This window comes from Aedes albopictus, chromosome 1 (assembly GCF_035046485.1).
Source record: "Aedes albopictus strain Foshan chromosome 1, AalbF5, whole genome shotgun sequence".
In the NCBI taxonomy this organism is placed as follows: Eukaryota; Metazoa; Arthropoda; class Insecta; order Diptera; family Culicidae; genus Aedes; species Aedes albopictus.
Genome location: NC_085136.1, coordinates 165,024,512 through 165,051,480, shown reverse-complemented (window position 1 = coordinate 165,051,480; position 26,969 = coordinate 165,024,512). Strand labels below are relative to the sequence as shown.

The 26,969-nt window shown below is 40.7% G+C and overlaps 1 protein-coding gene across 3 annotated transcripts in view; it reads left to right on the top strand.

The window, feature by feature from the left end:
* Window positions 1–26,821, top strand: part of LOC109431516 (acetylcholinesterase) — a 178,100-nt gene extending 151,279 nt beyond the window's left edge. For all 3 annotated transcript variants that reach the window (XM_029862027.2, XM_029862026.2, XM_062845732.1), the window contains exon 11: window positions 1,311–26,821. In XM_029862027.2, coding sequence (XP_029717887.2) covers window positions 1,311–1,426 — 116 coding nt within the window. In that variant the 3' untranslated portion in view covers window positions 1,427–26,821. The remainder of the gene's footprint in view (window positions 1–1,310) is intronic.
* The last annotated feature ends 148 nt before the right edge of the window (window positions 26,822–26,969 follow it).

The window sequence follows — 26,969 nt, the reverse complement described above, 5'->3', positions numbered from 1 at the left end:
GAATGCGCTAGTGGTCAATCGAAACGTGAAGCGACTCGAGAGTACCCACAGGCTGATGTGCCGTAGAGTGGTCAGCGCATACCACACGGTCTCAAAGGATGCGGGTATGATGCCCATAGCACTAGTGGTGGCAGAAGATGAAGAGTGCTTCAAGCGATGTGGCATAAGAGGCGCGCGGCAGATAGCTTGAACATCGTCTATGCTGATGTGGAAAAGATAATAGGATTTCTCTGGCAAGGGTAGATGGACACACAAGCTCATACCGAGCGTGTAGCAGGCCCCATGGCGAGGTGAACTTTCACTTGATTTCTGTCAGGCCATGGGTGCGTTAGGTGGTATCTGCACAGATTCGGACATGCAGGTTCCCCCGCATATCCAGAATGCGCAGACTGCAACGAGACCGCGGAGTATATGCTTTTTCAATGCCCACGCTTAGTGGAACAAAGGTCGAGTATGCAGGAGTAGGAGATATGCGGTAGAGATATCAGTCCGGACATCATTGTTGAAAGGATGTGTACGGGGGCGGACAAGTGGGATTCCATTACTTCCACGGTGTCCCAAATCGTACTTGAACTACGGAGAAAATGGCGGGCCGACCAACAGCAAGTTGAGCTGGCCCCCTTCCCATCCGGGAGCTTGAGTCCAACGGGTAGTCTATAACACTCGCCAGGACCCAAGCTTCTAGGGGAGAGAGGACAACTTAAGCCCATAGCTGGTGAAAGGCTAACCAATAGAGAGTAGTCATGTCGGCTTCCCTTGCTTGCAGCTATCCCTAACGGGCGTACCGCGAAAGTAAAGAAGAGAGAGAATAAGTTTTAAGTGGGCCGATCCCCACATAACCCGAGGTATCACCTCTTGAGTATTTTATCAGCAGATTTTCCCATTTTATAAAAAAAAAAACATAATAAAAATACGTATTTGATTCAACGAGAACGATTAAAACGTTCAAAGAAGTTTCGAAAGCACATCGAAAGGAAAGTAGAGACATTTGAACATTTTATAACCAGAAAAAAAGCAATTCACCTACACTAGGCTTATACACTGAAGATGCTTGTGGTTCCGTGGTAGTCATCTAATTGGTTCTTTGTGTAAGTACAGCTGGCCTGGTGATGCGGTCGTAGCATAGCAGTCAATCGTATCACGCAGTGTTTTAGATATTTTCTTTAAACGTTACGAATCTTTTTGAAAGGATAATGGTACATACAATTATTCAACGTTTCGGAGGAATAAGTTACGCTTTATGAAATACTAAGTATATGGCAAAATATAATCCATCAAATGAATTGTCTTCTTTTTGTTTTTCTTTTCAGTTCCTCCCAAGTCGTCGTGCAACATATTGGAACAGATATCGGTGGCCTCGATCCTGTATGTCGATATCAAAATCGTAACCGTGCTTATGGTGTTCATTCTCGTAAGATTGTTCTAAATTCGTTTCCTGCATTTACCCTGTCCCACCCCACCTTAATCTTATGAAGAAGCGAACAAGTTAAACGATATCTATAAAAATAGATACACACCTAGGTGCAGGACAAATTGGAGCTTTACATGTAGCTACTCCCAACCACCATTAGAGGACATTACTACAGAGCTAAGTAAAAACGTGTTCCGTGTGTTACCGGTATAAGAGAATAGGAACAATCAATTTCCAGTCAGTCGACAGATGTGTGGATTTGCGAATGCGGATGAGAGTTTAGGAATGCGAAAATTGCGTTGCGGAAGTTTAGTGCAAGCAGACGATACTCTGGATAGAATCGATAGTACTCGATACGATTGAATGCAAGAAATGAGCTTGATTGGTGAGGCGCTGGCGCTTTTTACACCATCATTTTGTTGAGACACACACACACACTAACACACATACACACACGCACGCTTAAATTTAACAATGCCCACGTGGACCAGATTGTTTCTGGTACATTTCGTAGAATGATTGAGGATCGGATTGTCTTCGAACGGATAGGGTTAAAGCTAGTTCAAAGTGTTTTACACGAAAATTGCTTCCAAACGTGATTAATATGGGAAATGGTCACCCTAGCAAACGTCATTCGATCAAATGTCATTAAACGGAATGTTCTAGAACCGGGCAAAATGGAGATCAACACTGTAATATCAAACGAAACATAACCTGCAAATAATGAAGTGTATGACAAGGGAGATTGAAATCAATTTTATACGAGCATGAGAAAACCATTAGCTATTAGTGATTGGGCTTAGAAAAGAAAAAAATACTTGTTGGATGTGCTGTTAATTTACTTGCTTCATGTGAACTTTATCTTTTCGTTTTAACAAATCCGACATTGTTAACCCACGGTCGGAAGCGTTTTATTTTCAAGTTGGCAACACAGTAGTAGAGCTGATAAAAGATAACTGTTTCGATGTTTTAGATGTTGAATTGTTCCAGAAAAAATATGAAAACACACCTTATTACTAGACATACAAATATCAATGCACATATCAGTGGTTCAAAGCCTGCAGTAAAATTATGTATATTGAACGAAAATTTGATAAAAAAAAACAAGTGATTCAAAAAGAATGTATCTTTATGATATGAAACAACTAATGATTCTGTGTCTCATGACTGAACTTTATTTGACTAAGTTGGCTGACGTGCAACAGTTTGGTTCGCATTGTAGAATAGTAGTGATATTCAAGTTAAGTTATGAAATATATACATCAGTGAAGAGCAAAATATATAGTATGTAAAATAATCAAATTTTACAAAAGACCTACATCTTAAAGCATTCCATTTAATCCTTTAAAGTGCAAATTATGAGGGAACGTTATTTGCCCTAAACAAAACAGAAACATATCACTAAAATCTAGAGGAAAACCAAGTGGAAGCAAACACAATGACTGCACGCTTTTTTGTGTGTCGTAAAAGTTACGAAGAAATCAAACCTAAGTATTAACAATAATGGAATATATAATTACAAGAATACACTTTTTAAGCGCCATAACCCACCCTCCTTTTTATAAATATACCGTTTTATACACAAAAAATTTGATAAACAAAAGCCACAAAACTGATTTTACTGTCCTTCCACCAAACTTGTTAAGGCAACTTACCTAGAGAGTCGAAACCATATTGAAATCTAAACAAGAATACCCATACCTAACTAATAAGTGTTAGTAGAGACACCGTTTAGCAAGTAGGCTCTACTGTAGAAGAGCATATCCAAAGTGCATTTGTTGTAAGTCGTGCACATCTCCCAGAAAGAGAAACAAAGAAAGAAAGAAAAAACATGAAAAACTTATGATAATATTGGCAGGTTCTAGATAAGCTAGCGTATTTTAGACACCATAACAACCAACACACAGTCAGAGGATCTCTCAACGTTAGTTGCAATTGAAGTGGTTTTGTCTGTCGATGAATCTTGTTTCTTTAGTATTTTTTGTCGTTTTGTCATAGGTGGATTTTGGAATCGGCTTGCACACTTGATCTGACTGCTTAGAAATGTATTCGTTTATGATCTCCGGAAAGTGTTCGCTGCTCTTAGTACAATTGAATATCAAATTGATTTGTAATACTTCTGCGGCATGTACAAACGAGCGTTTTTGTCTACCTAGTCACATGATTTAATCTACAGATTTATCTTAATGTCCCCTTGTGCCCAACTTTGTAGCGGTCACATTAGAGTATGCCGTTGTGTTTCCGTGCTCCAAACTGCGCTGAACTAGTCTGGCAACGCCGATGCTGAAGCACAACGTGAAAATAAGCACTAATCGACCATTGCATCACCCATCAACACCATTTTATCATTAGTAATCCGTCGATATCACACACAAGAAGCAAGCTCTACAAGTGTTGGAAATGTGCCACATCACGACTATACGCAACACGGTCAATCATGGGCTACTATTTACTTACTTTCAGTCCTTAGCACCCATGGTGGAGCAGAGGGCCGAGATCTTTCACTCCATCCTGGGCAATTGCCAGCCACCGTCTTGAGCTGTGGCCAGGTCAAATTTCTGTCGACTTCTTTTATTTCCTAGTTGAGGCTGCGCCGCCATGAGCCTCTGGGTCTGCCTCTGCTGCGATGTCCTGCTGGGTTTCTATCTAGCGCTTGTTTGCAGATGTCGTTCCCGCCTCTGCGTAGTGTGTGGCCAACCCACCTTCACTTTCGCTCCCGAATTTCTGTCGCTGATGACATCGACGATGGAGCTCCACGTTGGAGATCCAATTGTGAGGCCACCATGCACGAATCATATACCACAGGCATCTATTGATGAAGACCTGCCGCCGAGGAGCGATCGGCAAGATCATCGAGCTTGGTCTGCATATCAGAGTGCCGTTGAGCTAGGAGAGCAACGTCATCAGCCAATTCGAAATTATTTAGGTGCTCCATGGTAATGGGCTGCCACAGCAACCCACGATTCGGTTCACGATCAATCGCACCTACCAGGATCTCGTCAAAAACGATGAGGAACAGTAGAGGTGATAGTGTACATCCTTGCCTCACTCAAGCAACGACCCGGATGGGATCGGACAAGACATCGTTGTGCAGCACGAATATGCCCTACACTGTGCTTCAATGAGGCCGATGATTTTCTCAGGGACACCCTTGCGCTTGTTTCGTGATTGAGACGGTCGAAAGCTTTTTCGTAATCATTGAACACCAGGTAGAGAGATTCTTAGAATTCATTGATGTGCTCCAGAATGATAGGTGAATAATTTATGCAGCAGCTGTGCGGATACCAGCTCCAGGGGACAGTTGTCGAGCGTGGTGTTGATGGTGTCGCCGATATTTGAAAAAGGCTTCCAAAGTGCTCGAACCAGCGTATTAGCTGGTCAACCGGGTCGATCAATAACTGTCCAGGTGCGTCTTTCACGGGCATCCTAGCATTCATCTTAGTCCTATTAAGGTGACGTGAGACATCGCAGAGGACACGAATGTCACCGGTAATTGCGGCTTCCTCGCCTTCGTCGGCTAGGGGACCCACCCACGCTCTTTTGTCCTGCCTACATGAGCGCTTCACTTCCTTCTCGAGAGCCAAATAGCGCTGGTGGGCTGTGGATCTGGCTCCTCGTGTTTTCGCTCGCTCTATCGTGTCTTTGACTTTCCTTCACTCCTCTATCTTCCTCCAGATATCATCTGTGATCCACTGCTTTCTCCGGGTGCGTCGCGTAGCTCACCCAAATATCCTTGATATCTTGATTGGCGCCCTTGAGGGTCGCCTATGCAGATTCTGATGTCGCTTCTTGGAACTTTGTATTATTGCGATTCTTTAGTTAACCTGCTCGGGAGGTTGATTTGCCGCTCTGCAGCAATAAAGCGCCCCAAGTAAAGTGGTCGAATTGGTGATTCGGCAGATTCAGGATCGACGTTCGTTAAGCGAGTTACTCTTCCGCTTTTTGGTGGTGGAATTCAGCGGATTCTATTTTTTGACACTCGGAACAGCGCACCGTCTACACGATGATGGCCGTGGTTTCTTAGTAGGCTCACTAGTAGTCCCGCGTAGCTTCGTGGAGCTTCTTCCGAAATGGTGTGATTTGCGACCTATCCGCTGGAACTCTCTGGTCGAGGTCGATACGGATACCTTGTTCTGGTCGAAGAAAGAGTGAACTTTCACACCGACTGTCTTCGGTGATGCTTGGCCTTTTGAGCTTAATTTCTGCAGAAGTTGGGAGGTGAATTCTTGGAATGCCATTTCACAATCTGACACCTTGTCTGGAAATGGTGTGCACGTACCTGACGACAACTCATCTTCCTTTTTGAGTCCTCAAAAAAAAAGCCTCGCGAAACCTATTGCAAGCAATCTATATACGAGAAAACAAAAGATGTGTTGACAGTTCTTACACAATCTTAACACGGGTAATTTGAACACAAATCACTACCACACAGGTACCGTATGCGTGATAATGTTTGCACCATCGTACAAATAAGGTACCCATATCACCTGTACACACAATGTCTTGGTTTTTATTGCATGTACGTAAGCTCTAACTCATATCTCAGTAGGTTGCGGGTAAAAAAAATCCGATTTCTTAAGTTTAAAATTTGCACCATGAAGGGGTAGCAGCGGTAGTCGGGACTTGTCCACGCGCAAATGTTAAAAAATACATTTCAGGAGTGTTCAGGAGAACCGTAAAACAGTCTTAGACCAAAAAAAAGCAAGGGCAACTATTCCCGAAGGTGTCCACTGGTTGTCCAAGGTTAACATGGATTAAGAAAGCTATCGCTGCCACCAAAAATAAGATTTGGGTGAATTATATGCGCTCAATGAGAAAAATGGCAAAGAAACGCGAAATCAGCGACTTAATGGCATGGCATATCGAAAAGGAAAATTACGGTGGCCTTTATGATCCTTCGACCATAGAAAAAAAAACTTACATTATTACCAATGGCATCCAGGAGCTTCGAGTAGCGCCATATAAGAAAGTCTTGAATTTGCCCGAACGCAACCTCCGTTTTTTTTCGATTTCCGAAAAACTATCGATCCGTACCAAATTCCAGAATCAATAGTTATTATAACTTTTGTTTGAGTGCCAATGTCTACACCATTATGCAATGTCAAAATAAAAAATAAATTCAAAAATTGTTAATCTTGACTTTGACACTACCGCGGATACTTTTCGACATTTGCGCGTGGACAAATCACGAGCTAGGTTGCCACTTAGTCATTATGCAAGTGTAAAACTAAGAAAATCAACACTTTTTATTCACAGCCTGCTAGGATATGAGTAATAGCTTAAATGCCTGCAAATAAAACCAATACATTGTCTTCACAAGTCAAACTGGAATTTTATTTGACGATGGTGCAAACATTATCACGCATACGGTATTTGGATTGGTTACTGTGTAGCCTCTCAATGCGATCCTTTTGCTCATTATGCAAATGGAGTGACGTGACCCAGCTCAACTTGCATTTTGAGGTGAGATATCTCGACTTGTATGAGGTGACTCTTCCTTTTATTTTCATTTAAAGCGTGTCGCATCATCGAGTCAAGATTTCTCTCCTCGATATTTGAGTCGAGCTGCGTCACATCACTCCACTCGTAGAATGAGCACATCTAATCGTATGCTCCAACGTGGAAGCCAAAATGTGGACCAGCTACAAGATGGAAACGTCTAGGAACTTCTGCTCCAGATGTTTCAAGCTCTCGATATGGCGGGTGCACTCATCGTGAGACCATTGAAGCTCATTGCAGAATCAAGAAGTAATTTACTGGATTTCAAAAAGGATTAATATCAAGGGCTAAAAGGTGATTATTGTCGAGAAATTATCATATTTCGGAGATCATAAACTATTTTTCGGTTTTCACTTTTTCTGATGTCTAATATCTAATTTATGATTGTTTTTCTTAAAAAAGCAACAGAATTAAATAGTGCTTTCATAAAGTCACATCTCTTGTTTCAAAATTAGAAAACAATACCATGAAGAACGGTTTTGTAATCAAAACAATACAAATCTAAGGAGTTTCAACGTAAATCTGTATGAAAAGAGTAGCCAAAAGCTTGCCTATAACCACTTGTTGTAGTAAAACTCAAATAAAAAAAACGCTTTACCTTGATTCGCCCTATTTGAACACCTAAATGTATAAGGAATACACACACAAAAATAACACAGTAGAACAAGCCGAGCCTTTCACTTGATAGCAGTTTTTCTAATTGATTTACCTAGCATACTTAGAGAACCTTTTGTAAGCACGTTGTATACAACATTGAACGCAAGAAAAACGTCGAAAAACAAGAAACCTTATCGGTAAGTTCGCACATTCAGCCCACAAACACACGTCGTACACACCTAACCATCTTTAAGAGAGCATGTTTTGATAAGTCCATATTTTCAAACCGTGATTAAGATTAATGCAAACAAACACGATCAATTGCAACGTGGATAGTGTAAAATTGAAACAAACAAAAAAAGTATAGAAAAATAATACACACACATACATATTAGTAATCTAGTGCATGTGTACCTAGATGATCAGCTGGTCTGATAATACAAAGTAGAACTACGACAGAGGAGCGCTAAACGAACTCAATGTACGTGGGAATGGTTTTCTATGTTTTGGCTGTTAGAGAAGCTTTGCAGTGGATTGCTTAAACGTAGAATAACAATGAAAAACACCCGCATCCAGGCATATGACCATCATCCGTATTGAATGTAGTTCTGTTTTTTTTTGTTCGGGTTACGTTCGGTTAGATTGTTTGAGTAAGAGGATAGTCGAGGAAGGCATTGCAGCTGTTTTAAACGCTCTTTAAACATCCTTGCTGTATATTAGCAGTAAAAAGCGAAAATCAAGAGGTTTGTTTGTCGACGGAGGCCAATGCTACACAGAGGAAAGCCAAAACGATTACAGGTATAACGGTTCAAATTTACAATGCATATGGATTTTGAGACAGAGGGTACAGAGAAAAGAATATTTTACATACGTGAGTTGGATAATTTGTTAGCCTAGAAAAAAAACTTCGTTAAAAAGACTTTTATTTACATGGATACATTCGTTAGACACAGTCGTTTGAAGATATTTTACAATACAAACAGGCATTAGTTGTTGTTGTTGCTGTTTCCAAAGCCGGTGTAGAAAGCGATTGAACGAGTTTGTATTAGTAGAGTGTAGGAGATTTGAATTAGAAACCAATAGTTATGTATGCACGAAGCGAATTTGTTCTTGCCTCTGGCTGACAATCGGCAGAGAATAAGTGGAATTGACAAAGCTTTGCTCCATGCTAGATGATTGAAGTTTGGGGGTGCCTTTTTCAGTAATAGAGTTGGTTTTGCAAATATTTAAGTTGGACTTTCCAGTCCACCTTATTAAAAGATCTCGATATACCACAAAGCATAGATGTAGTGTGCAAACAGCTACTTTTATCATGAATACTATCCATTAGCTTTTACTACTTGCTCCCTCATTTATCTTACTCATTGCATACTATTTATTCAAAGTTGCACCTATTTTCCTTCTTGCATGCTCACCGTTCCTCAAGATTACCTATTCGAATACTTCAAGCTCTTCAACATCTGCCTAGCGTAATGGTCGGTACCTAATTGTCAGCTTCCCTATTGACCTCGGGAAACAGGAAAGGGTATCTACTTTCGCGTGCTCCGCAATAAGGCCCTATCAGCATAGACACAGAAGGACTTACCAATGTGGAGCCTGCACTTACCCTGAACCATCCCAAAATACCCTTTTTCGGGTTCAACATGTGTAGTCGGCGCCGTGCCCTGGGCAGTTGCACTAGACTAGACGCATCTCCATTCTACACACAACCTCCACTGTAGCTTCGAGACTGGGCGACTGCCGAACTATCGGCATTTCAATCAACATAACCTCTATAGTACAAGATTGTTCAGAGTTGAGTCACTACTACCTGTGGCCAGCATATAGTTCTACTCTTCAAGAAAGCCTCAGTCATACCTGGCCACAGGCCTTGATTACGATCTTGGGCGTAATCGATCCGCTTATCCAGGCTTTCCACATCCTCATCTTTTTTATTCTTCAAGCACATAACCTAATTTACAGCTCTTTTGTCCACTAGTGCACTGCGTGGTGAGCGATTCCAATTGGCGGCTGCACTTACGCTTTGTACAGCGCCTAAATGTATTCTATTCTAATTCTACTATATCGAAGTGGTTGCCTTTGCGCTGCTGACACTTTTCTACCCTGTCCATGGTAGAATGATGGGCACGAGGATGTTGATGTGTGGCTCTTGTTCCTTATCCCAGTCCGATTGGGGGTCCATTATGAGTTGCCGTTAGTCGATATCCAAGTTACCGGGTCCGTTAGAGCATATGCTCAGAAGAGGGTCAGGTGTCGGGGGGAAGAGCATCTGACGAAAAAATGCAAGTGCCGAGGCTAGGATCGAACCCATGACCATGCATGAAGTGAACGTAGCCACTACGCTACGGGCCCCGGAGAGGGAACTCATCTTCACGCTGAAAAATAGCAGCGACAAATCGGTCGGACCCGACAACAGTGGCCATTTCATGCTTTGACATCTACCCGCGTCCACCAAGCTACCCTTTTTGGAGGTGATCAATTGAATGCGATCCCCAAAAAAGTACCGACCGAGTTGTGCGAGAAAGGTCACAGAAAGAATGATCAACCGATGACTCAGGAAAAAGGCTCAAAAACGATTATTTTGCGTCACTGTATAGTAGATACACAAGGTTTATTGCGGAGAACAGCACGCGAACTTTGCGTTCCTCGATATTGTTAATGCCTTCATCAGAATCGGGACTCTCTTGGCAGACTCAGGCAGCTCGTAGAGTAGGGCTTTAGTGAGAGCATAACGGGCTTCCATCAGTAGCTTACAAATACGGGATTGCAAGAACAACCCGAGGAAACCGGGGCCCCGCAAAGATCCGTCCTATTGATCACCTTCTTCCTGATCACTATAAATTGTAGGTTTCGTGGCTGTGCGGCATCAGTCGTCTATCAGGTATCAGAAGGCCGGCTCCAGAGGCACGTTATCCTCCATTTGGGACATTTGTGCCATCGCCATACATATAAGCCTATTTCATCATTTACCTGAGGGACAAGGGATGGAATGGGATTAGGAAAGGGAAAGGTGATGAAATAGGAAGGGGTACCCTAGAAGAGGGAATGAACGCATAAGCGCAATGAGAGCTCATAGCCCATACCACAATGGGTTTATGCAGTGCCCTGAAAAGGACACTGTAAAACGCATAAGCGTAAAGAGAGCCTATAGCTCATTGGAGGTAGCTTGTGACGTCATGCGACTTTCAATATGACATTGAAAGGCACGCCATCGAAAGCATCCTCAATATTCAAGAAATTACCGCAAAACCTACGTTTGAGCGAGTACTTTCTTGAAAACATATACAACTTTGTGTAAAAGAGTCACTGTGGACATATCAAATTGGGAGGCATGTGAGTTCACATGAGTAGGCATGTCAGCCTAGACGAACATCACAGATGTGATAATCGACAATGCGTTTCAAGCATTTCAGAAAGAACGAGGTAACCAGATAAATCTGAAACTCATTCCATCTTTATACAACGCACGCACCCTTTCGGGATAAAACTACAGAGTAATTTCACGCCATGAAAATACCCCATAGAAAACTACAAGAGTTCAAAACATGTTTGAAATACTCAAATCCCTTTGCAGAAAAATAGGACAAAACCCCATTTCCTCCTGAAGATTTGAATTAAGCAGAGCTTTTAAGGGTACACTAAGTCGATTATACAGCTATAATTCTCAAGCGGAAGCTAGAGATTCATAACTATACAAAAGAATGGGTTATCCGAAGATATTTTGAACTTGAACAGATCAGAGTTCCATTCAGAAATACCTCTTGCAGTCCGCACAGACCGCAGAGGACAAGCTTCTTTCAAAGCAATAGTTATATTCCACAATGGAGGGCGTTGTAGGTACAAAACCACAATGAAACTCTCTTGGAGTAGCAATGGAAGCAAGTTATCCACAAAATGTAGTCGCAATCAATTAGTACAGGTTTCCTAGTTCGTTGAGCAGGGACGCCTGAATACGCAAATTTTGCGAAGGAACACTCAAAAGTGCAAAGAAGGTCAAATGGAGACTCCTCATTTGACACATGCCAATCAGTCAACTCATGACAAATTCTGCTCATGCAGAGATTGATTAGGTGCAATTCTATGTTAAGTTATCCATGAACTGTACTACCTAAGTAATCCATCAAACTGAAGCATCTCAAATTAATGTTTGAGCTACTTCACATGATGTAATCATCGTAGCAGTACTGCCAAATGTCAACGAAAAAATGCTGAATACAAGAGCTTGCTTAAAGGCATCCATAAGGAAAGGTTGAAACATACTGTTAACGTTATTCTAAGATATAGCATGCTCGAGCCACGACACTTAATTTATAATGAAAGAAGCAAAACTGGGTTCACAAGGTAACCTATACAGAAGTTACCCTACGAAAATGAACTTTTTGAAGTAGAGCCACTTGGGCCACGCACGCTTTTTACGCTGAAAATTGATCTGAGGTTTGTAGCCGTAGCCACTACCCAAACTAGACTGGATTACACTCTTCACAATCACAGCACCAAAAGAAAACGTCAACGACAAACCAAATCGGTGTCAATTGAAAAACGCCAACGGCGAAAACGCATTAAGCGAACCCATATAGGTAGTAATGTAAGCTAATTTACAACATTTGAATAATCCAGCCCTTATTTAGTCTCAAATTTGAGACTTAAGAAGGGCAACTGATTATCTCGGAGAAACGCAAGGTCCACTGCACTATTGCTCCGGTTAGCGCAGTATGCCTCGGAGTGTGGGTACAATTCCCGCTCTAGTCGGAACGGAAAATTCTTCAGTGGGCTAATGGGTTTTATCTATGTTATCCATTTTCTCGTGTTTGTAATGTTCAGTCTGTACAGTCTCTGGTTAAAGAACCTTTTCCAGCAACTCAAGAGGTGTTCTTCTATCCGAACATTCAAATGTGTTAAGACGTTATTCGTTGAACCGTTAACATGTTAACTGTGTTTTATGAACGCACTGATTGCGCGACTACCCACAAGCATGTATGTTTTGATCTACCCGGATGACATTTTGCTTGTCTCAATAGTCAACACTCTTTGACAAGTCCGTATGAAGGCACAAATGACTGTCAACGCGGGGTCGCAAAATGGATGGACTCCGAGGACTTTATCCCATCGGTAGTCAAAAACGTATACGCTTGCCGGTTCAGAGGTCATCAATGTACTGGGGGTCTCGAACGACCGAAACTTAAAGCTCAGGGAACACTTCCTTAACGTGAAAGAAAGTTAATGAACCCACAAGAACTTCAGCAGACAACCAAGACTTTGTCCAAGACAAAGTGTGTGCGTGAAGCTACATTCAGTTTATGATATGATCTTGGCCCTGTAGCTATTGCCATAGAACGCGTTTTATGAAAAGGAGCTGTCGTCAACAGCTTGATCGATGTGGAAATGGCATTTGGAGTCATCTTGTTTGTTGTTTGTTGTGGAGCTCTCTGTTTCGAAAAAAAATGTAGAATTCGATTTCTCCTGTTTCACTATCGGCGTGCGTTAAAATTTTTGGTGCGATAAAAGTAAAGGTTTTCGTGACTGCAAAGTTTGTGTTTTTCTTCTAGCAAAGTTCGTAGTCTGCAAAACAAATTAGCATAGTTATATGAGTTTTGTCGAGGAAGAGAAATAGATAAGAAAAAATGTTGTTTGTTACGGTCGGCTTAACCCTTTGGAGCCGAGGGGGTTAATGCGACCCCGGCGATTGAATCGAGCATAAGAAACGTATTCGAGACGCGCTAGCAAAACAATCCGGCTCCAAAGGGTTAAGTAGAGATTTACAGTATGTGACCCTGCCCAACGGCTATCAGGTATCAGTAGGTCGGCTTCAGAGGCACGTTCTCCTCCATTTGGGAAATTTGTGCTCAACGGCTAACTCCTGCCGCCAGCATCTGGCAATCTAGTCATTCCATTCCATCTCCCTTTTCCTCGTTCGATGAGTCCTTTGCCGCCTATCCGAATCAAAAGCTCTTCGGCTTTTGGAAGTCTAGTCTTCGTTGGTTTTCGGTCGGGTGTAGCGGATGGCCGGAACTTCACTTGCCTGAGTGTTCGCCAGATCTTCGCCAATGGCAGCATGTGCCGTATTTTAAAGTTAGTGTTCTTGTTTTGTGGAAAAACTACGGTTAAATCTCGGGTTTTTGTGACGGTAATTGAATTTAGATATAAAACGCCGTACATATGACGCCGAAGGGTTTCAAATGGCACCTGTGTTTCTGGAACTTACATACATACATACATTTTTTTTGTTCAACATCACATTTAAGACAAGACATAATCAACAATAGTACGCCACAATACTCGGTTTGTGGCTGCCGCTCTCCATACTCGGTCACGCAAAATGCTCGCTAGGTCACGCTCCACCTGGTCCGCTCATCGTGCTCTCTGCGATCCACGCCTTCTTGTGTCAACCGGATCAGTAGCAAACACCTGCTTTGCAGGGTTGTTATCTGACATCCTTGCAACATGCCCTGCCCACCGTATACTTCCGGCTTTGGTCACGTGCTGGATGCTGGGTTCGCCGTAAAGGGCAGCGAGCTCGTGGTTCATCCTTCTCCGCCACACACCGTTCTCCTTCATACTGCCGAAGATCGTCCTTAGCACGCGTCGCTCCGAGTGCTTGCAGGTCTTCCTGGAACATGGTCCATGTCTCGTGTCCGTAGAGTTCCACCGGTCTTACTACTGTTTGATACATGGTGCATTTGGTGCGTGGATGAATCTTTTTAGACCGCAGCTTTTTCTGGAACCCGTAGTAGGCCCGACTTCCGCTGATGATGTGCCTTCGAATTTCACGACTCACTAATGTGATTTCCTCCACTACCTTGAAGGTATGCCTGTCTATCGTAACATTACTAGCCTGACGGATCCGGTCGCGTTCGTTTCCGCCTACCAGCATGTACTTTGTTTTTGAGACATTCACCACTAGTCCAACCTTTGCTGCTTCGCGTTTCAGGCGGGTGTACAGCTCTGCCACCGTTCCAAATGTTCTGGCAATAATGTCCATGTCGTCCGCAAAGCATACCAATTGACCGGATTTGAAGAAAATCGTTCCCCGGCTGTCGAGTCCGGTTCGTCGCATCACACCTTCCAGAGCGATGTTGAAGAGTAGGCATGAGAGTCCATCACCTTATCGCAGTCCCTGGCGAGATACGAATGCACTGAATAGTTCACCCAAAATTCGTACGCAGTTTTACACACCGTCCATCGTTGCTTTTATCAGTTCAGTCAGCTTCCCAGGAAAGCCGCTTTCGTCTTTGATTCTCCATAGCTCTGCGTGGTTGATACTGTCGTATGCCACTCGATTAACAGGTGATGCGTTGGGACCTGGTATTCACGACATTTCTAGAAGATTTGCCGTACGGTGAACATTTGGTCCGTTGTCGACCGGCCGTCAATGAAACCGGCTTGATAACTTCCCACGAACTCGTTTGCTTAAGGTGACAGACGACGAAAGATGATCAGGGATAGCACTTTATGGGCAGCATTCAGAATAGTGATCGCTCTGAAGTTCTCACATTCCAAATGATCGCCTTTCTTGTGAATGGGGCAGATTACAGTGAGGATTCGCTCGTTGGGTCACGACTGCGCCCCGATTAGCGAATCGTGTTCGTTCGTTGGGGCAACTGACAACTGATCAAAATGCTGTAAACACACGCAAGTGACGAAAAATATGTCACGAAACACTCACATACTTGCACAAACGTTCTGTATATAGGAGCTGCGATGCGACGGCGGTCAGACGTCAAACTCTTTTTGACATCGATTTTGACATTGACAGTGCTTTTTAGTTTGGCTTTGCCCCAACCAGTGAACATTCAACTATCGAGACAACCCATCTAACGAGCCGCCAACGAACGAATCGGGACTGTACCTCTTCTTTCAACTCCTCCGGTAGCTGTGCGGTTTCCCAGATCCTAACTATCAACCGGTGCAGAAAGGTGGCCAACTTTTCTGGGCCCATATTGCTGAGTTCAGCCGCGATACCATCCTTACTAGCTGCTTTGCTGATTTTGAGCTGGTTTTGGGATCCTTTAGTCCACCTCACGTCCGTCCGTCAAGAGGCCTCCGTCCTTATCCCTGGTACGAAGCCGTTGTGGAATGCGTTAAGCTTCTCGTAGAACTTCCGTGTTTCTTGGGAACGGCACAGCAGTTCCATTTCTTCGTAATCCGCTTCTTCCAGGCGGCGCTTTTTCTCCCGAAAGAGGCGGGTCTGCTGTTTCCGCTTCTATTTGTAACGTCCCACGTTCTGTCGGGTCGCTTGCTGCAGCATTACCGCCCGAGCTGCGTTCTTCTCCTCCAAAACCGTCCTGCACTCTTCGTCGAACTATTCGTACTGTCAATTCCGTTCCATGTACCCGATGGTGCTCTCGGCTGCGTCGTTGATGGCTGCTCTCACTGTACTCCAGCAGCCCTCTAACGGGACCTCATCGAGCTCGCCCTCGTCTGGCAATGCGGCCTCGAGATTCTGCGCGTATGCTGAGGCGACATCCGATTGCTTCAGTCGCTCTAGGTTGTACCGTGGCGGTCGCCGGTATCGTACATTGTTAATAACGGAGAGTTTTGGGCGCAGTATGACCATCACTAGGTAGAGGTCGGAGTCGATGTTGGCGCCACGATGGGTCTTGACGTCGATAATGACGGAGAAGTGCCGTCCATCGATCAGAACGTGATCGACTTGCGATTCCATCTGCTGTGGTGATCTCCAGGTGTAACGATAAGGGAGACTGTGTTGGAAAAAGTTTCTACGAATGGCCATATGTTTGGAGGCGACGAAATCAATGAGTCGTAGGCCGTTTCGTTCGTCTTCTGGTGAGCGCTGAACTTTCCAATCGTCGGTCTGAGTTATTCCTACAGGCCTCCCTGATCGTTTAGATCCCCTATGATGATCTTGACGTCTTGGTTTGAGCAGCGGTCGTACTCGCGTTCGAGCTGCGCGTAAAATGCGTCCTTGTCGTCATCAGTGCTCCTGGAAAATACACTATTACTTAATCCTCGCTTCAATTGGATGAGCAGTGAGTGTTGGGAAATACTTGGCAAATGGCCAATCAATCCAGGATCCATCCTACTAATGGCTGATATCATCATGCTTTCACGCAGTGTCCTCTAGTAAGTGATGTTGCAGGGTATTTACTGCGTCCTCTCTGGGTGACGGGAAATACTGAGTGGAGTTACAGTTTATGCTACATCAGTGTTTTACTACAGTTCAATTCCAGCTGCAGTATACGTTCGCTCGGTGCATACGCTTTAACTGCAATGGTTTTTAACTGCAAGTTCACTAAGTGCAACAATTTTGCAATTATCGCATCGCTATCTATCAAAATCAAACTGGTATTTGAGATGCGATTTTTTTCGGATGCATAAGAGCTGCAATGCGATGTTTTTGAGTACATTTTGGCTTCATCCGAGATTAATTAACAGCCGTTAACAGTTATAAAATTAAATTCGTTTAAAAATTTCTCTTATCGAATGTCAACTTACTAATCGAAGCCAACTAAACAGTCAAATCTACTCACTTACCATTAATTTTATTCTGGGCAGGGATCCCCTAAAATCAATCATTAAAGGCATGCAGTTGAGTGGAACGTTTTGGAATGAATGAATGAAACAATCAAAATATATAAAACAAACTTTAACTAAACCAACTGCATTGATCACAACAACTCGATAGTACACACTGCAAAATTTAACTGCAAATCAGCTACTCAAGGTGAAACGAAATAAAAGGTTAGAAACTTCAGCAAACTTATGTCAATTCTATGTAATAGAGTAGTAAGTCACAATAAACAATAAATAGCGAATAGTGAATCTCACACACACATAGAACTCACTCACATACTTTTAGAGAAGATATTTTGTATGACGATAACAAGTACTGGCGCTTTTTAGAATACTCCTTTTATTGACGAACATGTATCTGTCGGAATGGCGACCACTACCTTAGGCTGCAACTGCAAGATTAGCTTAGTGTTGGTAAAAATGAGTTTGTAAAACCATGAATTGAACAAGTGTAATTGTGATGCATTATGATGAGTCGTAAGTAGAATATCGTATAACAATGGAACAAAACAAAAATATGTCGTTTTAACCCTGTGACAGCAGACTCTGTATAATCAGCAAGCACTTATAATAACCGAGCACTGTACCAGTGGTATCCGATTCCAAATTGAAATCTCCCTGGGTGGGTGGAAAGACAAACACACACTCACTCACGCACGGGAATTTCACTGTGGTGCAAATATTTAGGCGAATAAAAGCTATATGGGACAGTAGATCGTACTCACTATTTAACGAATAAGCTACAAAGAAAAAAAAAAGGTTTTGAATAACAACCGTACATATAGATCAATAAGCCTGTTAATGTGCTTTATTCTCGGTAAATTGGAAATGCATAAAATGTTGAAAAAAAAAAACAGAAAACCACTAGCTACTAGTATAATGGATACAAATTTATTTCGAATGTTAGGAACTAAATAAGAATGTAAGAAACACACATAAAAAAACAATGATGCTTATGACAACTTTTACAAAACACCTTATAGGCTATCCTTTTAGAGACTAGTGACTTATGGAAATTATATCGTACGAATGGCTAACACTTGTAAACCGGGGAGTAGACCGAAAATGGCACGTCTCGTACCATTTTGGAAGTGCTTAGCGCGAGATTGGAAGTTGCCAAACCAAACCTTCGATTGTCCATGGATTATTGTGTTTTATTTTAAGAGGGGAATGGCAGTGCGAGTAGAGGATGTTTTAGGAAACCGTTTGCGTTAGATGTGTGTATTCTATGCTCAATACGTCTCAAAGTGTCGATGATATTTTTGTTCCTTTCTGTTTAGTTTTCTGTTTTGGAAATCAACGTTTACAGGCCATGCTGTAGGACAAGTGCAGAGGTAGAGAGAAATATGTGTTCAATCAAATAGTAAAACCGTAAACGGGGGCACGTTTTGTGAGCAGCAGTTGAGTTTGATTAAATTGTGCTTTAATAGTTTGACAGGATTTTGTTTAAAAATTATATGATTTTTGTTTTATTTTTTTTTTATTTAATTTTTTCAATGTTTAACTTATTCCTGTAACTCTAATCCGTTTCTTCATCGCTGTGGTTTTAACCCTCCCCTTTTTAAGATTAGATAGGAGCGTGTTACACCTACATAGTAATGGCAAATGTCCGGCCGAATGTCATCTGGTCAAATAGGTCATTTGGCCGAAAGCCGATTGACCGAATGAGGATTAAAATAAGTCAATTTTTAACATTCTGGATTTATGATCATCAGAAATAGTTTCTTAATTTAACGGAAGACTATTCTTTCTAGTTTTACCATTCCGGTATTAGTAGGCGAGAACTGCCAATATTTTATCATTTTTTTTTTCTTTTTTTTACCATAGACTGTTCTTTCAAGTGATACTAATGTGGAGAACAATGGCTGATAACTCAAGCTTATTATTCATTTTTCGGCTTAACGTGGTTCGGCCAATTGGCGTTCGGCATTATCGTGCATTGAATGAGCATCAAAAAATTGGGTCCCTGAAAAATGACCTTTTTTCATTTTTAAGAATTGCGCTAAAATGGAGTCGATTTTTTTCTTGAAAATAATTTTTTACCTATATTATGAGCAGTCTGGGAAAGAATATATTTGCGCTAAAATATTTCAAAAAATCAAAAAAAAAATCCATTTTTTCCGCAATTTCAATTTTTTAAGAGGTGTCCAAAATTTCAAGATCATGCGTTTAAACTTTGAGATTGATGTCCATGTAAAATAATTATTTTTACTAAAGCAAAAGTGCCATTCCTTTTTCTAAGGATTTATATAGTACCTCCAAAAATAAAATTATTTATAACTCGAATAAATTATTTTTTAGGATGTTTTGAACATATATAGTTAATTTCCGATACACTCCTTAAGTAGAAACACTCTTTTTCTCTTGCCGTCGGACCATCTTCGACCACTGTCGACAAATCTGTTGACAGCCTGTCGTAAATACTTACACATATCGGTGGCAACCGACGAGGCGCCTCGTAGTCTCTACGAGTAATCCCTCGATAATGTAGACTCCAGCAAATCTTCTGTCCATCTGTGGTTGAAAGTTAAAGCCCTCAACGGCAAACGTACTGCTGTCTGTATCATTGACTTGGATAGTGCCAACACCAGCGTCAATCTCTATGATTTGTTTTGAATTACTTGTTGTTTCGGTCGGCTTTATTTGGCTTTTATCAAGAGTAAGTCAGTCTACCATATTTATCTGTTCATATTTACATGCATTAGTTCTGTTGGTTGGTTGAAGTTACTCGAAGTGATGAAGCATGCTTTTAGGCGTCGCACGTGTGACCGAGTGTTCTGACTCCTTGCGCAATCGCTTCCCAAATGCCAACTGATCGAAGTACGAGGTCAACAATTCGCGATGGGTATCGATTTACCCTGAACCCGTTGGCCCTGTGACAATCCTCTCCACACTTCCAGCAGTTTGCTCTTATTGGGACTTAAAAACTCGCACGACTTGTGGTTTTACTCAAAACACCCGAAGCACACCTCTGTGAGCTAGAAGCTAGACCTGGTAGACACGCAGGAAAGTCTTAAGGGCGGACGGGACGGTCGAGGAAATATCCGCATTGCTCTGTTGCTACTAAGATGGTAATCTCAGATTCTACTTCATATAATGGAACAAAAATCTATCATTGTGTATGCTCACTTGCAGTGCATATGCTGATTGTTTTTCAGCCTCATCTGTGCGATAGAAATCGAGATTACCATCTTCAAAATCGCGAGGCAAATTGTTAGAAAGAGAGGGAAGATAGGAAAAATAACACAGCGTCCCGATTCACCTTAAGCTGGGTCTCTATAAAGCAACAAATCTGATCTGTGATATGGAAGGTTCCTAATCGGTGTAAAACAATAATGGAAGCAATGGAAGTGTTCTATATATTTTACATCTCCGGGTCTGTTTTCTGGAGTTCTGGAACAATAGTTCGATGGTACAGATTCATTGACTTCAAAATTTTAGTTGTAAGCTTGTGTAACATTAACATGGTTTACCGTACAATTTGTAAGGACTGTTCAATTTATAAAACGGACAACTTGCTTGTGCGATATCTTTTTTATTTTTCAATAAAATCATTATCAGTTTTTTTTTTGCATAACTTTCTATAGCTATTCTCAAATGTAGGAAAAATATAACATTAAGCAAAATGTTCTTTATTGTGTAACTGAAGCGGTTTTCGTAAAACATCAATAAAAACCCATTTCTCAAAATTCGACATAACTTTCCACATACTTAATATGCACATTTTCATGAAGTTTTCAATGTATTGGAATCTTATACTATTCTACTAAAGGTAAAGCTTAATAGTTGGTCATTAATATTGCACCAAGCAGTCTCCGGCTTAATATAGTGAGTTGCCTTATTTTCATAGAAATTATGCAAAAAATGTTCATTTAAGTCCTGTGCTGCAATAACATCACGGATTCGGCTAAAAATTTGTCCAGAGTAGTAGAATATTGCTCTCTGAATAATACGGAAGAAAAATATACTTATAATTGCTTTTTTCATCAAAAATTTAATCCATAAAGATGACCATATTAAAAAAATTCATACTTTTTGCTCCATTGATGCAGATTTTCGACTCTAGCGAATCTTGTTATTATTTTTTTTTTCAGCAAAGTTGGTCCTATGTTATTGTACACCTTATTTAATAATAATCGGATGCAAAGTTTTCATTTCCAACATTATTGTTATGCAAAATTTGCATTAGGTTGCATTGTTATTTGTAAGGATCTTCAAAGAACGAAACCGTTTGATTACTGTGTCTGCAATAGCGCACACCAACCAAACCAGCAGAAGCAGTTTTCTGCATTTAAAACCACATTATTCCCTCTTTCGACTGGATGCATAAAAAAATTGATTATTTAATATTTTCATACTCTTTTTGCTTTACAATTGAATTTTATTGAAAAAATCGAATCTTACTTGAGACATTAATATCTCAACACTGAATTTTCCGATTGAGCTTAAATTTTGCCAGAATGTTTATTACTCATGCTGCTGCAGCATGGCACATACTTTTCTGGTATTAAAAACGATATACCATGTGTGAACAGTAATTTTATATATATTTTAAATTTTCAGCAATCGAAAAATTCACCTTATTTAACACCTGGCCGATTTTCTATAAAATAAAACTATTTTTATTCGATTCAAAAATAATCACTATAATGACAGATGATGTACTGAACAACGAAGCAAGGGTGGTTAAATTTGAACAACGCGTCTTCTTTTTATAGCCTTGTAAAGTTGTCCGTTTTATAAATTGAACAGTCCTTAGTTGCTACTTTGTGATTGACCGTGATGGCACCACTCCAGAAGGAATTCTACAAGAATTACATCTGGGATTTCTCCAAGAAATCTTTCGCGGTTTCTCCACTAATTTATTCCAGGACTCCTCCAGGAGTTTCTTCTTGGATCCCCAAGAAATTCTTGAAGATAAGATTCTTCCGGGAATTTATGTAGGATTCCCTCAGAAATTCCATTTGGGTTCTAACAAAAATTTCTTCTGATATTCCTAAAGGGGTTTCGTCTGGGTTTCCTTTAGCTCTTGTCAGAATTCTTCCAGGAAGTACTCCTGGAGTTCTTCCAGAGATTATTTCTACAATTTTACATGGAATTCCTTCTGAGACCATTTCTGGACCCTCTAGATTCCTCCAGGAATAGGTTCCAAGGTTTTTCCACAAATCCACTCTAGGTTTCTCCACCTCTCCAGGTCTTCCCTCCGTGACTCCTTAGGAGGCGCCATCTGTGATTCCTTTTGGAGATCTTTCAGTAGTGTTCTCTGGGATGCTGTCTGAGATTCATAAAAGGTTTCATCTGAGATTCCTCCAGGAACTCATTCCAGGATTCCTTCAGCGATTCCTTTTGGGACTTCAAGGGATTTCTTCAGGGTTTTGTCAAGGAGTTTCTGGAATCCTGCAGGAATTCCATTCGAGATCGTTTTTTGCCCTTCTCGTTCACCAAAGTGTACTTAAAGGCTATATGTTCAGTTCATTCAAAATAGAATTTTCGATGAAAGACTCGGAGGCTCAAGTCACATATACTGATACATACAACTCAGTTCGACGAATTGAGATGATGTCAGTATGTGTGTATGTTTGTATGCCTGTGTGCAAACAAGTTCATTCACTTTTAAAACATTTCCCATTTGGCCGATTTTTTTTTTTTGATTTTAGCACGAATCGAACCCGAATTTTACCCCATTGTTTTCTATTGAAAATGGACCAGATCGGTCAAGGCGTTCCGTAGTTATGGCCATTTTAGTCTTTCGGACTAACACCGGCGGAACTGGTCGTGTATAAAACTGAGCCAAGCCCTATCTTGCGACACATAAAACTGCACCAATTTTAGTAACCTTTAGAATGGATGACGAATTTTGTGCGGAAATCAATACTGGAGACAAGAAATTCCACGATGTCAACTCAAAATTCAAGATAGCGGCCTAATGTTCAAGATGGCGGGTCAAAATTCATGGTGGCGGATGTGTAATTGGCTTTTAGGCTCTAAAGCCATGTAATATGAGTGTATTTGGTATGGCAAAGATGTCTGGAGATGTCCAAGATGGCGGGTAAAAAATCCAAGATGGTGTCTCAAAATTCAATATGGCGGCTATTTAACTAAAATGATGCACGCCCATTTGATTCTAAAATTGCACCCCGCTTGCACTGGGTACGAAGAAGATTTAGAGCGAGGTTTTTTTTTTGGTAGTGTTCTACTTTATACAACGGCGCGCGTCCTAAAGGGTTAATATTTTGAATGTAGAAGATTTTTTTAATTTTTCTTATTTGTGAATATTTAACTATAGAAGATATCTGAAGCCTGAAAATGGCCGAATGAAGCCGAACCATCCAAAATTCAAGATGCCGGCTTCTTGAAGGAGTTTTAGGCTCGAATACTATGCAATGTGCATATTTGGTATGGGGAAGATGTATGGGTAAACTTGGTACGGGTAAGATACTCGGAACTAAAAAATGGCGGCAGTTTAATGAGAGTTTAGGCTCTGAAATCATGCAATATGGGTATATTTGATATGGGAAAGATTTTTGGTGTCCAAAAATGATGACAACAGTATCCAAGATGGCGGTTCAAAATACAAGATGGCTACTCAAAATTCAAGATGCCGTCTGTTTGATAGAAATTAGGGCTCAAAAATCAAAAGTCAGATAAGATATGATTTATGGTGCCATGAAATGGATTTTTGCGGTTTAAAATCAAAGATGGCGCTTCTAAATTCAAAATGGCGACTGTTCAAATGAGTTTTAGGCTAAAAAATCATTCAATATGAGTATATTTTATATATGAGAAGATTTCCGGGTTTTAAAATTATGACCAGAATAATCAAAACGGCGGTCTAATATTCAAGATGACAGCAGTTGAATGGAGTTTTAGTCTCTAAAACCATTCAATATGGGTATATTTGGTATGGGAAAGATGTCTGGAGTCCAAAAATGATTACTAGAATTGCTAATATGGCGGTCTAAAATCCAAAATGGTGGCTTAAAGTTCAAGATGGTGGCTGTTGTGTAGCAGTTAAAAGGTTCAAGAATCGAAAGCCAGATAAACGATATGATTTCTGGAGCCATTTTTTGTGATTTTTTGTTCAACGGTTCAGAGTGCTATATTCATCTACATGTCACATGAGTTTTGTTGAAATGGGTTTTCAAAGGTACGAGCAAGGCGCCATCTTCGCTAGGTGGATTAATTTGGGTTTTGTAATGTCTTCAGAAGTTTTTTTTTACTATCCGAAAATATTCCAGGAAGTTTTAAGAACGTTCTTCACCGTCCATCACAAGTTTGATGTTCTGGAGGAAGCAAGAGGGCAACATGAGAGCCCATGATTTTTTCGCTGGATCTAACGTCGTGCTACTATTCAAAGGTTATCGAAATGTTACGCAGCCAAAGCGACACTACTTTCGTACCCAAGGGCATGAATCTTCCCAACGCACCAAAACTTAGACACATCGAAAAATACTGAGCTGTTATGAAACAGGAACCAGGAACTACAGAAGCATCCCAATTATGGTCAATTTGAGCAGGACAACAAGTGGGTTTTCGTGCAGAAGAAGCTGTAGAATTTATAGGAGGAATTCCTCGGAAAAAAATGCCCTAATGTTGCCGAAGAATGGCAGCTTTTTTGCCAAGGAAAGCAACCCATTTGTACCCTATTCAATTTCCAACTCCAGATATCTCCCCCTCCCCATCCCCACTGATCGTAAGGGCCTGTCCAGGTGTCGAACAAAGAGTTTGTTGAATGCCAGGTTTGTCAAGTCTCAGACAACTTTTCAGGCGCAATAAACATCTCTATTGACAGCCACCCCAGGATGTGTTCGGTCGGCTATGCTATGCTATGCTAATAGAAGATCCTGGAAATGTTGCTAAATAAATAGACTGCCTAACCTCTTGGGCAGTTACTATACTCTCACTATACTATAGTCACTATAGTTACTATATCTCACCGCTCTAATTGTTCGTAGTGTCTGAGTTACAAAGGAAATGCGCTCAAAATAGAAGCCCTACCGAGATGGTTCTACTTACGTATCTGAACAAACATGAAACTTGAAAAATTTATATGAAAAGTTTCTAAGATATTATTAAGCAAATTTCCCGAAGAAATTTCCTGAAGAATTTTAAAATTGATGATGAAATTATGAACAATTTTTTCAATAAACTTCTAAAGGACTTCTTGGAAGAATTCCTTTCTAAATTATCGAGTGAATTCCTGAAGGAACTTCCTGAATAATTTCTGTTTTTTTTTCTGTATACTTTCCTTAGACATTTCCGAAACAATCTCTAGGATTTTTGCCAAGGGCTGAAAGTCTCTTTAATAAAGACAAATCAATCAATCAATCTTAGGATTTCGTAATAGTAATTCTTCTTCTTTATTAAATAAAAAAAATATAACATTTTGTTATTACAACATATTAAACAAATATAAGAAATTTTGGGAATCGATAATAGTTTTTTTTGTTGCTTTCAAAAAGCTTTTTCTTAATTTTCTTACGCAAATAAGCATTTGTATTTTGTCAATGACACCATTTTACTCTGTTCTAGGTATCGTTCATTGTATACTCTAGCTCTAGTAAATCAATAATGTTATGAAGTTTATTTTTTTAATAAGTTTTTAGAACATTAGTTTCACATGTACCATTTATAACATACATATACGATACTAAAGCTATTATCGCATTGATCTCAGCTGCTGCAAACAAATGGTGCAACCGTAATAAAAAGAAGCACACAAAACGCTTTAGTTGTGAACGAGCAGCCTGTGTACATAGAAAAAATATAAAAGTGATTGAAACATTTCTGAAACGCTTACCCAACTCGAAGCGTTTGAACGGAACGGCTCAATCGCCATGGTAGAGAGTTTATCACGCAAGGCATCATGAAATGCAGTATGGAAACATACCGCTGTTCGGTGCGAAACGCCTCCTTTCGCAGCGAGACCGTGGTGACATGTTTCTCACACCCAGAAGAGCTGTGCTACACGACGCTTGTTGCAATATTTCGGTCGATGCTACATGACACTGCCATGTGCACATGGTGTCTGACGACTGAGATGTGCCAACCGTCATCGGCTTCTTGATATGGGACGCAAAGCGCGCGTAACACGCAATAAAACATATCTGATGATTGACTGTAGGCACAGCCACAATTATTACTAGCAGATATTAGACGAAAAAAAAAATAAAAAAATGGCCCTTTAGTTTGCACTTCTGTGTACGTCACATCGAGTTGAAGATATATAGAGACTAACAAAATGGAAAAAGGACAAAAACAATGTTTGTACCCAAACACATAAAAGAGACTAGGAAACAAATACATATCTACTATATATTTATACATACGACATATGTATTTTGTAGAATAAATTATTAAACAAAAGTAAAAAGTACGGTAAAAGCATGAAGAGAATATTTTATAAGCAAAAAGTAAACGAAGAAATGTAACACAGCAAATATATATATATTTCAACAGAAACAAAAAAACAAACCTACAAAATGCTACACTCACATCCACGTTTAGTGACAAAAAGCAAAGTAAAATGTAAACAGACAACATATTCCAGTAACAATACCAAAATTGGGAAGTATAACACAAAATGCGAGTTTCGAACAAAGCCCACATATTAGGCGTGGAAGTGAAGAAGGGCCAATGAACCCTAAAATGTCCATGTTGGTCTTCAGCATATTGTGAGCGAAATCGCAACAAAAAATGGCTTTTAAAAAACAAAGTGACAAAGTTTGTTACAACATATGATTCACAGACTATGGAAACCAATAAACAAAATAACGAGAATAAGACGAGAGTTCTCCTCATTTTGATGACCACCTCAGAATATGGATCAATCAATTTTGGACGAGAGCACCCAGGGAACCTGTCAGTGTGCAGGAGACTTTCCGAAAACAAAAAAAACGACAAACCACTCTCGTCCACGGTATGATGGGTT